The sequence below is a fragment of the Barbatula barbatula genome, assembly GCF_947034865.1.
Source record: "Barbatula barbatula genome assembly, chromosome: 20".
NCBI lineage: Eukaryota > Metazoa > Chordata > Actinopteri > Cypriniformes > Nemacheilidae > Barbatula > Barbatula barbatula.
This window is the reverse complement of record NC_136783.1, coordinates 15072153-15089276: the sequence shown is the minus strand read 5'-3', so window position 1 is coordinate 15089276 and position 17124 is coordinate 15072153. Positions and strand designations below refer to the sequence as shown.

At 40.6% G+C, this 17124-nt stretch overlaps 1 protein-coding gene across 1 annotated transcript; it reads left to right on the top strand.

Moving 5' to 3' along the window:
- The first annotated feature begins 1088 nt into the window (after window positions 1–1088).
- On the top strand, window positions 1089–10193 carry wnt7aa (wingless-type MMTV integration site family, member 7Aa). Its single transcript, XM_079483661.1, has 4 exons — window positions 1089–1890; window positions 2347–2573; window positions 5976–6247; window positions 7873–10193. Exons 1-4 carry the CDS (start codon window positions 1820–1822, stop codon window positions 8350–8352), a joined length of 1050 nt encoding a protein of 349 aa, XP_079339787.1. The 5' UTR covers window positions 1089–1819; the 3' UTR covers window positions 8353–10193.
- Window positions 10194–17124: the final 6931 nt, after the last annotated feature.

Below are 17124 nucleotides of genomic sequence, written 5' to 3'. Positions count from 1 at the left end.
ATTCAGCCTGTGTTGGAGTTATTATCGCATGCTGGATGCCTGCTCCTCTGGCTTCCTATTATTAGTAATATTCCTTAAAGCTATAAATTCTCTCCGTTTGGAGAACTGCCTGAAGGCTAGTTGCGTTTTGTAATTTTGGGATGAGGGTTGCCTAGCAACTGAATGTTGCACAACATTTCAAACGTCACCCCTGCTGTCCCGTTCGAGGTAGCACGGGCGACTGCCTTTTCCTCATAGGGGAACAAATCCAAAAGTCATGAATTAAGCCATTTATTTATTTTTGTGCATATCATACGCTATAACAAATACGTCATTTAACTCTGTTTTAATTTTGTTTTTTGGACTTTAAAATAAATTGTAATGTCTTGAATATGAATCAATAGAGACCAATATAACGTTAATGTGGGGCTGTTCCTTTAAGACAAGGACTTCGCTTACGATGAGTGATGGTTGCAGTGTCCAATCATAGTTCTTAATCAAAAGCACGATAAAAAGGTCAATGAATTAAGGCGCTTCAAACCTGTATGCATCTAAACACAAAATAATAAACTTATTGACCAAAGAATACAATAAACTTGAACTTGAATAAACAATTGAACTTATGATGTCATTGGTGTCGTCAGTAAAGGTTTACATAGTTTGTATCAAACCATTTTCCGGGAACAAATTGCCAATGATTCGGACAGGTGTTAACGTTAAGATGCAATATTACAGGCGAAAGTTAACCAAAAACCCCATCAGGTAAGTCTATTGATGAAATAGTGTAGTCATATCCGAAAAGCCTGAAACTTTGGATTGAGATTTAAAATAGGAACAGAAGTATATATTATTTTCTGCACAAAGTCGTCATGTACTGTCAGGGATTCTAGCTGCAGATATAACGTTACAATAGTTTAAGTGGAAAAACAACCACCTTGTCATCAAAGGACCTTTAATATTTTTATTTTCATATTTGAGCGATGCTCTTGACCACCGAGTCAGCACAGTCCATGACATGTATATTTTGGAAGGTGTTTAGATGAGCCCACATCTCACCTCGTAATTAACTTGAGGTGGGTGAGGGGAAAACTAAAGTCGAACAAGTTTTCTTTTCTCATGGGAGGAGCAAACGGGTGCAGGAAAATAGATAAAAGCTCTGTTTAAGAAGCTAGAGTTACTGCGATATGATTTTCGTCAAAGAGCATAGTGATTATTCTTTTGTTGCTTAGACTGCTTATTATGCTTTTACAGCGATAGCGTGTTATCGGCATCATCTGTCGCTTAATACTGAAAGTTTTCAATTGTCGTACCTCAAATCAGGGTTATATCGCTCTGCGTATTGTAGGTTACTTGATGCAGACTTGTTTTGTTGAACGCGGGAAGGCGCGTGTGTTCGCTGCGTGTTTCTGCGCAATTAGTCGCGTTATCAACCTGCTGGTAGTCCACTTGCCTTCAAGGAGCGCGCAGACGTATAAAAGGAGTATCGGAGGGTCTAACTTACTCCAGAACACCCCCCGGTAGATTTAACAGATACAGGATCTAACGTTACTGGAGAAAGGGTGCTGTAAGATCGAAAGGTCCACATTTAAAGTTACAATTCTACGTACTTTTTAGGAAAGCGATACGCGTAAAAGTGACCCAGACGCGGTACATATGCAGAATAACATTCATCTCCACAAGTCCACAAGGATATCAGCCCAGGTGTTCACCTCGACTTCTCACGGAGTTTTGCATCCCTCAAAGGACTTGGTTTGCTTGTGATAAAACCTCTCGTCGGCGGGTTAGACCCATCAGGAAACTATTTCTTTTTCACAGTCTATTAACTAATAAAAGACTGAACATGAGTAGGAAAACACGTCGCTGGATTTTTCACATATTCCTCTGCTTGGGGATTATATATTTGAAGATTGGGTAAGTAAGGGAAAACGGAACGTTGGAAATATGTGCTACTCTCTTGTTATTTCTTATAGCCTGTAACAATTATCGGGTTCACAATTACGCATTTTACGCGAGTGTGCTGGTGTTTAAATGCATTGTGGTATTTTGACACTTGATGCGTTATTTTAGAACCAAAATTGCTTAGTTCATGTTTTATTTATATTTATTGTTTATCTGTTAACACTTGCGTTTTAGAAATGTTTTTTCAAATCGTTGATCGTTAGTCTCAAGAAACATACATACATCGCCTTCGCAATGATTTGATTTATTTTATAATAGCGATCCAAATGTACATTTGTGTGGTTTTATTTTTGGAATTGGCTGTTACTTTCGATAAAGTCCTCGGAAAGAGTATGATTCAACTGTAGGCTGTCAAGTGTGCATTTTGTCTTTGTAAATATAAACATCGCATATTTTTAAACTCTACAGCGGCTTTTCCTCCGTGGTTGCGTTGGGAGCGAGCATAATCTGTAACAAAATTCCTGGTTTGGCCCCTCGTCAAAGGACTATCTGTCAAAGCCGACCTGACGCTATCATTGTCATTGGAGAAGGAGCGCAAATGGGAATCAATGAGTGTCAGTTTCAATTCAAAAATGGAAGGTGGAACTGCTCAGCCCTCGGGGAGAGAACTGTCTTTGGAAAAGAGTTGAAAGTGGGTATGTTACCAAATTATTACATTTACACTATTAAAGTAGATTTTTTTTGCATGTTTTGTGGCCTCCTATTCAAAAGTTCCAAAGAGGGAAAGCAAACTGAAAAGAGAAGTGATTTTTCTTTCAAGCCCTTAGACAAGAAATGTTCAGCTTGCCCATAATAAGCAGGCGTCCAGTTTTCCACTTTGCAGATGCAACGATGTGATAAGCTTGCACTCATACACCTGCTAGCACTCTAAGAAGAATTTCTTTGTAAAAAGAGACCGAACAAACATTGCGTCCTGCTACTTACTTTGACATCTCATTTGAATTGATTTGTCATTGAATGTAAGGTTAATGTTTAGTGTCTCTCACGCCACAGTAACACTGTCAGGTAAGTTTCAGCCGCATTCATGGAGCAAGTGCCAGCGTGGCTGGATTTATAGCCCTCTTAACTGTCCACCCTCTCAAAAGAATTCTTTTTCTAGTTGTCCCAGTCTTATCTGTAGATTTTAATGATTTGGCAGTCGGGGTTTACACTTTACCACGGGTATAAGTTACAGTGGCTGAATGGCAGGACCAGAAGAAAGTACAGTATTGTAAAGAAATGTAACAGTTTGTCACCTTATAAGCCACAGAGAGACAAAGCAAAACTAATTAAGCCAGTTTTTTACTAAGGGTAATGTTATCCATTTTCCTAAGGCAAACTTTGGCGTGTTAAGGGGTCCTTCAGCTCTATTGAGCCGACGACACTGATGAATGGTGGTGTAAAGGACTTTGCTTGAGTTTCCGACCCTCTTGCGCTGAGAAAGTAGGATTATCGAGGTGTTTTCCTCATGGAAGATGGCTGCAGGGAGTTTTGACGCTCAAATGTCTGAACTCTACTGGAAATAAACCCCAATACAAGGTTTTCTTCACCCTCCTTTTACTGTAGGATCCAGCCAGTGTTGCGATAGTGTGGTTGAGGCCCAGGGGAACAGCTTAGATCTGTAGAGACTTGTATCTATCGCTGAAGGTGAAGTTGTATTTTATCCTTCTGCATCAAAGGCAAGGGCCTCCTTAAAAAAAGAAGGATTTCTTTTTTCCATTTCATTCTTGATCTGCACAAGGTCATTGAATGGCTGCCTGGATCTGTTGCGGGTACTGATTATATTGTTTAGTGCTCGGACAGCTGCTCTAGGTCTCACGTTGTGCCCTCTCCATCCAAAAACCGGAGAGCTGACGCTGACCTAGCGTGACAGACCGTGGTCTCTGTTTCTGAAGCGGCCGGGAGGCCAGCCCTCCAAAAGCCCAACTGTTGTATTTAGCCAGACGGCTGTTGTGTTTGGTCGGTCTAGGGGGGGTTAAAGAAAGCGGACAACCGTTCAAACAGGATTGGTTTCAGTGGCTGTATGACCATTCATGCTCACAGTAGCCAAAGCCTGAGAGATGAAGAAGAGATGGTTAATGCTGCGAGGAGGGGCTTGTGTGTGAGTAATGTGCAATAATTTTCAGGGCCTGGTACCAAGGTCCACAATTGGCACACTTGACTCCTCTTTGAGACGCACTTTTTGCATGTTAAATACGTAGCTTTAAGCACAGCTTTTCTCAGTACCCGCTTACCAGAATGAAGATGTGATTGAAATATCGCCTGCAGTGTGTCTTGCTCGAAATCAGTTGCAGTTGGAGAGATATGCGAAAGGCATATCATTGCGTTACTTTACATTGCTTGAGAGCAACCCTCCTAAATCTTCTCTGACTTAACCACCCTCTGGTATGCTCAAAAATAGTTTTCCTCCAACAGCATTAATGCCTCAAGTCCAGACAAGTACATTGTATGAGGTTTATAAATTAACCTCTTGCATTTACAGTTTTGGCAAGAGATGTCTCGCACAGAATTATGCTATGCCACTGATTCAGATTTCTTTCGAAAATAAATGACACTCTTGTCATAACACACATGTTTTATGGGCATCTTATCAGCTGTGTTTGTGTTCGGAATATCTTGATTTAAGTAAACGTAACAGCCGTGATATAATACAAACAAGAAGCTGTGTAGCACTGAGGAACTTTTTAAGATTTGCTTTGAATATAGCCTACAGTCTATTTTCCTTCTTTTGAGATACATCCCTTCTTCCCTGGCGACAAGCCCAAACAACTCATAAAAATCTCAACATAATTGATGCCCCAAACTAGCCTTTGTTAAATTGCATGGGCAGAGATCCAAGATGTTTATCATCAGAAGATCAACACATACCAACATAAGTGAGTTTCAGGAAACCACTGAAGACTCTTGATCCTTTTGAAGGTGAAAACTCCAAAATTGCTGAGCTGGTCTGTTGATACTTTTACATATCTGTGCATTTTCCACTTCTGTTTTTAAAGACATTAATTGAAGATACGAATGACATCACACTTTATGAGGCCTAAGAGTTGAAAAGGTTAACTTTAAAAAAAGAAAAAAGCATTTCTTCAGTTCCAGATGTGTAAATGATTCTTAGGACAGTCAATAAATGATGACTTATTAATCCAGTAAATGACATGTACATTTCCGGGAATGTTAACATAACTAAGCAACAATCAATATAATGTATCTTAAAATCACCAGATTTGACTTAGCCAAATGGAATTTTATTCAGCTCCAGACTTTACTTTTTCTGCACAAGCCAAAGATTTGTAATCAGACAAAGATTGGAGCAATCATCCTCTTTTGAATAATCACTTAAATATTGCATTAGAAAAGAATCTTGGAAAAGTCGTTCTCAAAGTTGGAGCCTGTTAAATATTTCACTTAAAGAGTTCTCCGTTGTTTCATGTCACCTTGTCACAAATGCTTGAAAAAGCCTTCCCTTGTTAGGATTTTCTGATCTATCGCCGTCCATATAAATGAAGTACTCAGTTAACCTGGAAGTGCCCTGTTCAACAGTGGTAATCAATTACAGCCGTGCTCTGGCCAGGGAGGCACCGCATGCCTGAGGAGTTCATCTCCACAGGGTGGATCCACCCTTCTGACGGAAGCTGGGACAGTGGCCAGACTGGAGCCTTAACACATACCCTCTATCTCCACCGTTCAATTGTCTGAAATAAACTCTTGTTCTTTGTGCTTATTAAAAAGATGGGCCCTTCCTTCGCCAATCTGTGTGCAAACAGCTATTTGTCTTTATGTTTCCTCTTTATGACAACTGAAGGACAATTATTTGTGTGTTTAGTAATCGCAGGTTTGTGATCGTTTTGTTTTCACGGTCCTGTTAACCTGCGTTGGGTTCTACATAACTATCTATTAGACCGCTCTCACACTTTTACTTTTAGTGTAAGATAAATGAACGACGCTTCACCCGACCAACGCATTTTATTATTACTATGAGTGTGAAGCTATGTCAGGTATGTTTGGGGGTGGGGTGATGCTGTCTGAGAACAGTCTGACTAAGAATGTTCTTTTGCTTCCAGGCAGTAAGGAGGCGGCCTTCACTTACGCCATCATCGCCGCCGGGGTCGCCCACGCCATCACCGCGGCCTGCACTCAGGGTACCCTGAGTGGCTGTGGATGCGACAAAGAAAAGCAAGGCTTCTACAACCAAGAGGAGGGATGGAAGTGGGGCGGATGCTCGGCCGATATCCGGTACGGACTGAGCTTCTCGAAGGTGTTTGTGGACGCACGAGAGATCAAGCAGAATGCAAGGACGCTCATGAACCTTCATAACAATGAAGTGGGACGGAAGGTACATAGTGCTATCCTACATTGCATATATATTCTTTTATATATATATATATATATTTTTTTTAAAGCAGCATCAACGTTCATACCCATACTTTGAGCACTTTGACTCACCTTCATGAGCTGTTCATCATTCACTGCCAATCTGAAGTGTGGTGTTTCAGCACTCTGGACAGAGCTTCCTCCAGGGCTTTTAAACCCGAAGCCTGACCAGTACCCTTCAGTAATGATTCACATTCACCAAACCTTTGTCCATAGAAGTTGAATTCAGTTCTATCGCAATCCACACAAGTCATTGTGTTCTGGTTGTAACTGAACGTATCATTGTACCGCACCCACGATTTTGATTGATTAATGGGTTACATTAAAGCACCTTAGTGAGGGGGCATGGCCTCTGTTAGGGAACATGGATTTTTCCTGTGTAAGCTTTTCCCGAGACTTACTGTTATACAGGAATCAGCGGCATGACCACACTAAGCCTGATATGCATCCCAGCTTGCAGACAATTGCAACGAAGACTCCAGCATGTCTGAGAGTAAGAAAGGGAGAACAAAATAATTAAAAAGCAACGTGAACGCTTTCCCACCCACACCAAGAGCCGAACGTGAGAGACAGAGCAAAACAGGGAAAGAGAGAAAGGACACATTAACCAATCACACCGCCTGGAAAGACAATTCACTGATGCCAATCACACCATTCAGATATCTTTCATATCTAAACAGGCACTCTGCTTCAGTGAGTTCTGCTTTCATTTGCCTGTTCATTCATACATTCTGTGCAAACCTGTGCTTGCTTTTTGAACTGTCGAAACTATAGCGAGGCTATAAACAAATGATTGGCACGTGTTGTGGATTAAAAAATAACAAAGTAGTGCTCGAAATGTCTTGTTTTCACCTGCGGAGTTTGACTTGTTGTGTAGGCACCTGAAACTGGACTCCCGAGCTTTATCTGTGTACACTACACACAGGCCGATTGTTGTAGGAACTCTGCGATCATCATTCAGTCATTGTTTATATCATATCCTGTGCAGATTCCGCTCCATTGCTTATACAAGACAAGAGACTTTTGATAGTTTGCCCCTCGAAACAATTTGTGGCGCTTGTTGTGTACACAAAACAAGTAGCCTTGCTACATGGAGTCGGAAAGCTGGTTAACACACGGACTGCGTTTCGCAGGCCAGAAGGAATGAGGTAGTATAGCACTGCAGGTTTAACAATCTTTGCATTCTTTAAATCGGAATGTTAACATCCTTTGTCTCAACCTGTTAAAACCATTGCCGGAAATATGTTCTGAAATACACGACTGTATGCACAAATTTTGCCGAGGGTGACTGCACTAATCTCTGCTGTTTTGTTAGGCCAGTCAGATCGTGGTTTGCTGAAATGTGCCTTTTGTTTGACGTCAATATTTGCAAAATGTTTAAACCACAGTTTATATCAAAATACTTTTTATAAATATGCTAAAGCAAGGGTCATTAGCAAGGGTCATTTCCTTCCTCAGACATTCCCATCTTTTGTAATGGGTGACTGCACACTGAAAATGTGTCACCGAATCAACTTTCAGAATTACCTCCGGCTATGATTGTGTATTCCTAAGCAACCTTAAAGTATTGACTTGTTTCTTTTTCAGATATTGGAAAAGAACATGCGTTTAGAGTGTAAATGTCACGGCGTATCTGGGTCCTGCACCACCAAGACCTGCTGGACCACTCTCCCAAAGTTCCGCCAGCTTGGGTACATCCTCAAGGAAAAGTACAATCATGCCGTGCACGTGGAACCGGTCCGAGCCAGTCGAAACAAGAGACCCACCTTCCTCAAGATTAAAAAACCATACTCGTACCGGAAACCCATGGACACGGATTTGGTGTACATCGACAAGTCACCCAACTACTGCGAGGCAGATCCCGTGACGGGCAGCATGGGAACCCACGGCAGAATCTGCAACAAGACTTCTCAGCAGGCCAACGGCTGCGACCTCATGTGCTGCGGCCGAGGATATAACACGCACCAGTATTCCCGCGTGTGGCAGTGCAACTGCAAGTTTCTTTGGTGCTGCTACGTCAAGTGCAACACCTGCAGTGAGCGGACAGAAGTGTACACGTGCAAGTGATATATTTATTGCGGTATTTATGCACAGCCGTTTTTGACTGGTAGAGGGTCTGAAACAGTCACAACACTGATGATGACCACCGTTATGGATTCAAGGTAGAAAATAGAGCCATTTGCACAGAATGCTCGGATCTGGTTGTGTTACCCCACCCAGATGGAGAAATTTGCATGGAATGCATGCAGCTCAAGAGCTACGCTGAGGGCTTTGGTATTGGTACCGGTAGACACCTGTTTGTTCCAGTACTGAGCAACAGAGCGAAGTAGCCTGCGAAAAGCTTGATCTGTGGACCATGAGAAGGACGTAGGCGCGGGGTGTTCTGCCCCGCCGGTAGTGTGAAATTACTTCTCGAGGAACTTTTGGCTAAAAGACATGGGCTGAGGGATTGCTGTTATAAATTTTCCAACACAAAAATTGCATGGACACAACAATGGCTATATTTAACGGTTTATTTAGAAAAACAGCTAATTTATTTAATAAGAAAACTACTGATTTTCGTCTCGTGTTTACTAGATTAGACTTTATTGATATTGTTTTTGCATAAAATCAACTGACCAAGTTTTACACTGTATTTTCATGTGCTGTAGGGATGGACCTACGACAACGCATGATACAAAAACAGCAGTGCGCTGCACTCAAGATAATTGCTAGTCTCTGTACGCGGAGACACCACTGTCTTTGTGTTTCTGTGCTGACATTTTAACCCTCTATGTCAGTGTCTACCCTTGCACATATATTCTTTGTACAAATACACACTGGGATTGAGCATCGTGTGAAGGCTAATTCATTTCAAAGTGAACAGACCCACTTTTTTCAGAAAAGACAATAAGCCAATTTACATAGGATATTCATTCAGAGTTCCTTAGAACAATCGAATTTCCCACTTATATTTAACTTTATGACCTCAGCTGACACAAAGGTTTATGCTAATGTGACCCCAGGCTCCCCTCTCTTTTGCAAATATTTGCTGTGTGGGCAGAGAAACCGAATCAGTAAAAAATTCACTTTGGAATGAAATCGCCAACATTCAGGAGATGCTTCCACCTGCTACCGATATCGAATGTTGAGATCAGATACCTGATACTGTTAATGCTATACATTATAGGTAATATAACACTTTTGCTGCTAGTCCTGTTCTGTTTTGCAACAGTAGTTAATGCTAGTGTTTTGCGCGTTGTGAGCAAATGCGGTTGTCCAGACAGATCGTCCCTATGTTGTCGTATATTTTCTAAGAGATTATTTTTATATGAGTATTTTATTTATTTTGTGTAAAGGAAAATCCCACTACCGATGTCCTTTAGACGGACAGAAATTAGGGAGATAAGCTAAAAACCGTGTGAGCATTATTGTGTCATGGTACCAGCTTGATCACTTGTGTTTATTTAATCTACATCGTGTAAACTGCCACTACATTGTGTTTGTGAAGTTACGCTCATAATGGTGTAGTTGGCCTAGTACACAATGTCTTATTTCAGCATGAAAGCCAATCAGTAAACAGTTAAGCGTAGCATCGTCATGACAACAGTCCCCGATGTGGGATCAATAAGGGAAACTATAGTAAACTAATCCTGGGACAAAACTCTATGGTACGGAGTAAAATGCATGACTGTTGGAGGGGTTTAACCAAAGAACAACTGAAATGAAGCGTGACTCTGTCAGGAGTTTAAAAACATGCCGGCCTTGATGTAACTGATATTTCGCAACAGTCTGTGATTTCAATAGATGTCTTGCCAAATTGATCGTACATGGTTGTGTCATCAAAAATGGTTGAAAAATGTTGTGCATTATGTTTTGAACAGTGTTAATAAATATTTCCTTGGCTTGCACCGTTTGTGCTGTTTATTAAGAATGTTTCATGTTTGTTCTTTATGTTTATTCATTTTATAGGGTGAACTCCCAATAGTTTTACAACGCTCCTAATCTCAAATAAATGACCCGCTGTTGAGTCACATGGTCTTCATCATCATACAGCTTTCTAGATCACAAAAAGAGACATCACCAATTGGGCGATGCCTTAACGGAGTAGTATCATCCGCAAAACACACATTGCTAAGTTATGGTTGACTAGCGATTCGGGGCACTTTTTAGCGTGGATGACCGCCGCGGGGCAAGAAGTAAGCTTAAGAAAGCTCTTGCATGTTAATGGTAGGGCTGGTGTAAAGCTTTAATTGATGAGTGGTGTTAAGGAGGGTGTCTCAGCAATAGGCAGATAGAGGGGGAGAGGAGGGGTGATGGATTACGCTGACATCTGCTTCATTCACTTCCCAGCGCCGTCACCACAACAACGCCACCGTGGCCCCCAAAAATGCTGTCCAGTCTCCCTGAGAAGCGGGCCTGCCCATTAGCGAAATGTTAACTATGCAAAATCCAGCTAACTTTTGGATGCTATTTATTTTGTCCCCCCTCCCCAAAAGGCGAAAGGGACGGCAAAAGAGGGGCTTTGCCATTGTGAAGGATGATGTCAAGAGGAATTTGAATCCAAAAGTTCGAAAAGATCTGAGCGTCACCCCCTTGAATAATCGTCACAAAACGTCCCATTGAGAATCGGATGAAAACTCATCAATAGGCAACAGCGTGAAAAGGCAGCTGGCCAAACAGCCTCGGTTAAAGTAACACGGACACCCAGTCACCATGAGCTGAATCACAATATTGTGTGGTTTTGAAAAAGCTTTTGGATGTTACTCTCTTTGGCTAAGGCTCTTGCTTCTTTTCCATAGCCTGAATGGCATGACGGTGGAGAGCTTAACACATGTAGATGGAGGAGACAAGAAGTGCTAGGAGAACAATTAAGGGGAGACAAATTCCACATCTAGCTGCCTCCTTTCGTTATGTCTTTGCCTTCCTTTCACAATGAGGCCATTTAGTTAACAGAGACTCTCTGTGAAACACTCGTCTAGGAGTTGAGTTTTCTTGTCGGCGTGCCAGTGTGCCACCCCCCCTCAGTTATTTTATCGTGCCTGCTAAGTTTATATCGAATCGCTTTCTTGTAGCCCATTTCTGATACTGATAAATGTGAGAGCCACCTGTGGAGTTTATGAGCTACGCTGGGCACACCTGGATTCTCTTTCAGAAACTGTCAACTTCAAATGTCTTGGTGAATGTTATGCTATCTAATCTGATTGAACCTTTTTACAGTGTGTGCCCAGCAAACAGGGAAGCTTTGGTGATGATTTCATTGCGGTTTACTGATTGTCTTTATTGGGAGAGATGTCATTCCAGTATGGTGGGAGTCCTTCCTGCAGTGGGCTTAAACAACCGCCCCAAGATGAAACATGTCTAAAAACCACTAATAAACCCACTATCTTATTAAAATGCTTAGTGCTGGCTCCTCTTTTAAATTGTTTTATTGCTCAAGCATGCACTTTAGGTATTGTTGAGAATACTATATGCATCTACTTAAAGGGCAAATGGGACATTAGACCCTATTCCACACATCAGATATCAACCAAAAATCAGACCAACAATGCTCATTACAGAGAAAAGAGTCAGTTTAAGATATTACACTGTCACACCTACCATTTGTCAATTTCATCATTTATAATACTGTTAGCATGTAGAAATAACTCTTGATGTGCATGCAAGTATCATTTGGCAAACAAGGTCTTGGGAAATTTCTTTAGTGTTCAGTACTGGTCAAAGGTTCAGGGTCACTTGTTCTTCATTATATTTTCCACATTAAACTCATCCAAACCAACACAAATAACTATGGGAATTATGTTGCAACTAAAAATCCACAATCCACCAGATCCTTGAAACCTCACCCTTAGATGTCTTCAAACCGTATTATCATGCTCTTTTAGGCTTTTTCTTTATGTAAGAAAAGTTATTTATTTTTAAATAAAAAGTTTTTCTTCAAAGTAACATTTGTACCTTAATGTAATAAACGAAAATGTTGGCACAACTATGTAGTTTGTTTTCTCATTTCATTTAGGATTATTTTATAAAGTCTGAAGGTTTCTTAGCATCATGAGAAACATCTGACTAATATTGTACCACTATTATATTATATATATTTTATTTTCAACGAAAGTTTCTAGTTTGTAAAGGGTGGACGTAATCTGGAACTATTCTCAGAAGTAGTTAATTTCTATTTACTAGTTGATCGGCTATAATTAGAGTCTCATGGCTCTTTTACTAGTCTACTACGCTTGACCATACAACTAATCCTACATAGACGGTTATCCCATTGAAGTGGTTATAGCAGATCTGACATTGTGCAATTACATTCTTTGATGTTTTCTTTGAATTTGCACAGGCCCACAAAGCTGAGTGATGAAGAGACAACAAAATACTGATACAAAATCAAATCTACTCGGGTGCTGTCATGTCATGAACTGCCTTACTTTAAGTGTAACTGTGAAAATATATTTGCACAGGAGACAGCATGTCAACCCTTTGGAGATCAAACTGTATACAGTTTTCTTTCAGAGATCAAAATAATTCGAACACATATTTTCCTCCAGCTGTATGTCGTGGAGTATCATGGTCCCTTACACAAAATACACTCTGCACATGTGACAAAGATGATCTGTGTATGTGCAGAACCACAACAGGAGATGTTTTGTATAATAACAGAATCACAGTTGAGCTCATTTTCAGTTCCTAATCCTGAAATGTGTGTGCGAGTGTTGCTTTGTTTATTTGGAGGATATAGGCTGGGTGGCAGCGGGGATTTGAAGTATCACTTAAGACACATTCCACGGGTTGTGAGTTTAGTTGCTGACAGTTGTATAGCCGAATGAAGTGCACGACACAGGAGGTCTCGCGCAGCCTCGTACAATGAAGCCGATCTCTCATGTTGCCATAGGAAATACCATCAAACTGCTCTTAATTACAGATCTCCCTCCCTGCTGGCCTCTCCTCATCATGTGTGGCATGTGTCTAGAATTACACTTTATGTATAATGTCTTCCCAGACCTGTGCCAGCATGCAACTCAACCCAATTTGTGGAATATAGAAGAACAATATTGCGGGATATTTAAAGCACACGGCCCCGGTGGAGTTGCAGGTACATTAAAAGGCTGGGGTGCGCACCCTCGCCCCATCCCTTCAGACGTGTAAAGAATGTGTTAATGACTCCAGTCAAAGACGACCTGAGGACTGGAGGCCAAATGATCAGGAAGGCTGTGAATACATCAGCACGGGAGCCGTTCCAACTTAATGCGGTGAAAACTGTAATTTTCAGAGAAAGGAACAGAAATAATAGCAGGATTATGGCGTTAAAGCAGCCATGCCCGTGGCCTAAAGCACAGGGATAAGTGTACATTTGCTCTTTCCGTGCCTCCAGTTCTAAACACAGGAGGATGTTGCTGGCTTTTATTGGGGTTTTTGCGAATCACTTTCATCTGCATGTTTGTGTGATCTAAACGTTTTTGATTGCTACTTGTAGTATATGAAACGAATAGACGCATGGGCTCGTGTGATGTTTCTTCTTGGAATGAGATTTGAGATAATGTGAAAATAAATTTCATTCCCATCACCATCTTGAAAAGCTATATTATCACCATTATCGCACAATCGCACACACATCTTAACATACTCATGTCGATATACTAAACTATAGTCAGTTAATCTTAAGAGTACTACAATGATATCACAAGCATTTGTGCATGTGGTAAAAAAGAATGCGTGAAAAACCATACAGTGAAGCATAAGAAATGGTTCAAGATGACAGCTTTCACGACATTACATTTATTAATTCACTCTTCTTTTTCATCACCTCTTTCAGAGTACAGTTAGCAAGGAATGTGGCGGTGCATCATCACTGATGGTCTCCTTGAAAGAAGAAATAAAAACAGTAGGATTGTAGTGACAGAGCAAACCATAGCAAGTCTGTGTTTTTAACCGTTTGATGACAGACGAACTCTGCATCACTTAAATTAGGACAATCGAGTCAGCTGCAAAATACATTGAATGACAAATGCAACAGAAATGACTTCATTATTTACATCCACGTGGCAGGCTGTTCTAACAGGTATTCTACAAAATAAAAGAATTCAAACTTGAATGAAATGTTAAAGTATTTAATAAAAGCAGGTTTGGTGGATGGGACACTCTTATAAAAGGATTTTCTAACAGATTTTTAGAGGTGCTTCAAAGCAAAAGCTATATGTGACCCTGAAATTCTGAGTTATACGTCATCTTACAGCTGAATAAATTAGCTTTCCGTTGATGTATGGTTTGTTAGGATAGGAAACTATATGGTTGAGATACCTAGATGAAAATCTGGAATCTGAGGGTGCAAAAAACTTTAGTGAGCTAAGTTTGTAGGCCATTTTTTGTTCAGGATTTTGCTGCATCCACTCACAAAAAGCTGTTATATTTACAGTAGAAAATGAATCTTTAATTTTCATTTATGCAATGTATTGTTGGCTATTGCCACAAATAAACATGTGCCACTTATGACAAATTCATGCAAAAATAAGATTATTCATATAATTAAAATCACCCTAGAATCCAAGTGTTTGATTTCGACTGAAGGCACCAGACTAACCCGAGTCCTACATGATAAGTACAGTAAGACAAAACTTTAGCCCACAAGGCTTTATGGGACTTTTGTTGCCCTGTTTTTGGTGCACCCACCACAACCCCCACCACCACACCCCTGATATATAAGAACATTTAGGAAACTTGAGCAATGTTTTCCACTTTCAGTTATGTGACCTATCTGGCTCTAGGGCCTATATGTCTGAACTTCAACTAGTCATATTTCAAAACGTACAGTACCTAATTCAGTTAAACAAGACTTTTGAGACTAGTGTACATAAGGTAAATTAGATAAGGACAGTGATTGTATTATATCGAATCATTCAGAATCTATGGACGTCAATTACATTATCCAAAATCATTCCTCTACCTTTAATCCCTTAAAATGCTTATAATTGCATTGTTTGCTCACCAAGATGAATGGAACCTCGGAGTGGGGCTTATTCAGAATTTAACGCATCACCAATTCAGACCGGCTTGAAATGTGTTTCATCATGCATGTCTACAGAAGAACAAGTACACATGACAAACTCCAACATTGCATAATTCTTCTGTGACTTCTCAAACAGTTTGGCTGTTCTTTCCATTAGTGGAAAAATATGGTTATTTTTCCAAAACTATGTTTCCATTTTATGTAGGATTATTTATTGATTGTCAAGCAAAAGTCGAGGCAAGTGGAATTAGTCGTCGCCTTCGATCAACCAGTTCAATAAAAGGTCGCCTTTATGACACCGCATGCATGAGCTCTGGAAGTGAGGTAAATACCATAATGACTCTGACTACGTGGCTTAGTCATTTCACCTGGCAACACCAGCTGAGAACTGTTTCAGTGAACTCAGATCTGTCAGGCTCTCTCCAGAAAACAAGTTCGAACAAGCAACAAGATGCAGATTCTTCACTGAAAAAGACTTCGGCTCAGCTGCATGCCAAGAGAGTCTTCAAGGAGTGGCAACATTTCGCATTATGCAATAAACATATACTTATATTTATGTATATATTTAAGCTATCCAAACAATGAAAGTAAGTAAACAGTATATGATGCATTAAATCGCAACATTTAGTGGATATCCCATAAATGAGAAGGTCCTTCAAAGATATAAACTAAATCTTGATTGATATTTTAAGATACGTTGTGTACAGCATGAAGTCATCATGATGGCCCTGGACTGGCAGGACTACGCACCTGGCAATGGTGCAAACAGATGTGGGAAGCAAGTTCATATTTCTGAGGCAAAGGAAAATAAGACTTTTTCCCTCTACCCCTATTCCAAATGCCGCATTCCCCGTTCCCAGGGTTGCCTCATGTTGCTTGTTGATGTCCCCCACTATCATTGTTTGGACAGCTTGAAGCTTCTTCAAGAAAGGAAAGTTGATATTTAAAGCTTTCGCATCGTCCACTTGTTGTTTCAAGTCTGGAATTGTTTTTATGATTCCTATATCTATAAATTATTTCTAGTAACTTGAAAAGGAATGAACAGATGCAAATGCGGTTGCACAGTGATGATGTTGGAACTTTTCTTGTCTGTCATGCATGCTCAGGTTAGTCGAGTATCCGAGTGTCATGTCACTCCACCGTCTGCCTCTGCAGTTCACCGCTGGGTCAGAGGAGACTGTGTACATGTCCTTCTGTCTTCAGAAAAACACAGCTGGGCAGCTCGTGCTGATGTCAGATGAAGACACGAGGAAAGACTATAATTAAATATCTCGCTTTGGCAAACAAATATGGAATTAAGTCATGGAGGTGGACAACATTCAACTCACGGTTTCTGATCAGAAGTGCAAAGTGGAACCAAATGTGTCAAAAAGCCCAACTTGAGGGGCGAATGCAAAGGTTTTCCCGAGGGATAGTTCACCCAAAAATTAAAATTCTGTCATTGTTCACCCCCATGTGGTTCAGAACACTTTGTTCTGTGGGACACAAAAGAAGATATTTTGAGAAATGTCTCAGTGGTTTTGTTGTGTCCATACAATGAGCATCAATGGGGGGGACAATTTTGTTTGGTTCTTTAAAATGTCTTTAGTGTTCTGCTATGGAAAGAAAGACAAACATGTTTTCAATGACATGAAGGTGATGAAAGAACATTTCTGAGGGGTGAACCATCACTTTCAGTGTTAAACTAGTTTTAACGCACTGTAGACTGTTGTATTACACTACAAAACACATACTGCAACAACAGGGATAAGCTACTGCAGATATAAAGCAGCCAGTACAGACCTGTTCCGCAGAGATATACCTCCATCTTTATGTCATTTAAGTGTAACGCTGTGCTGGAATGTGTGCTGGGGTCC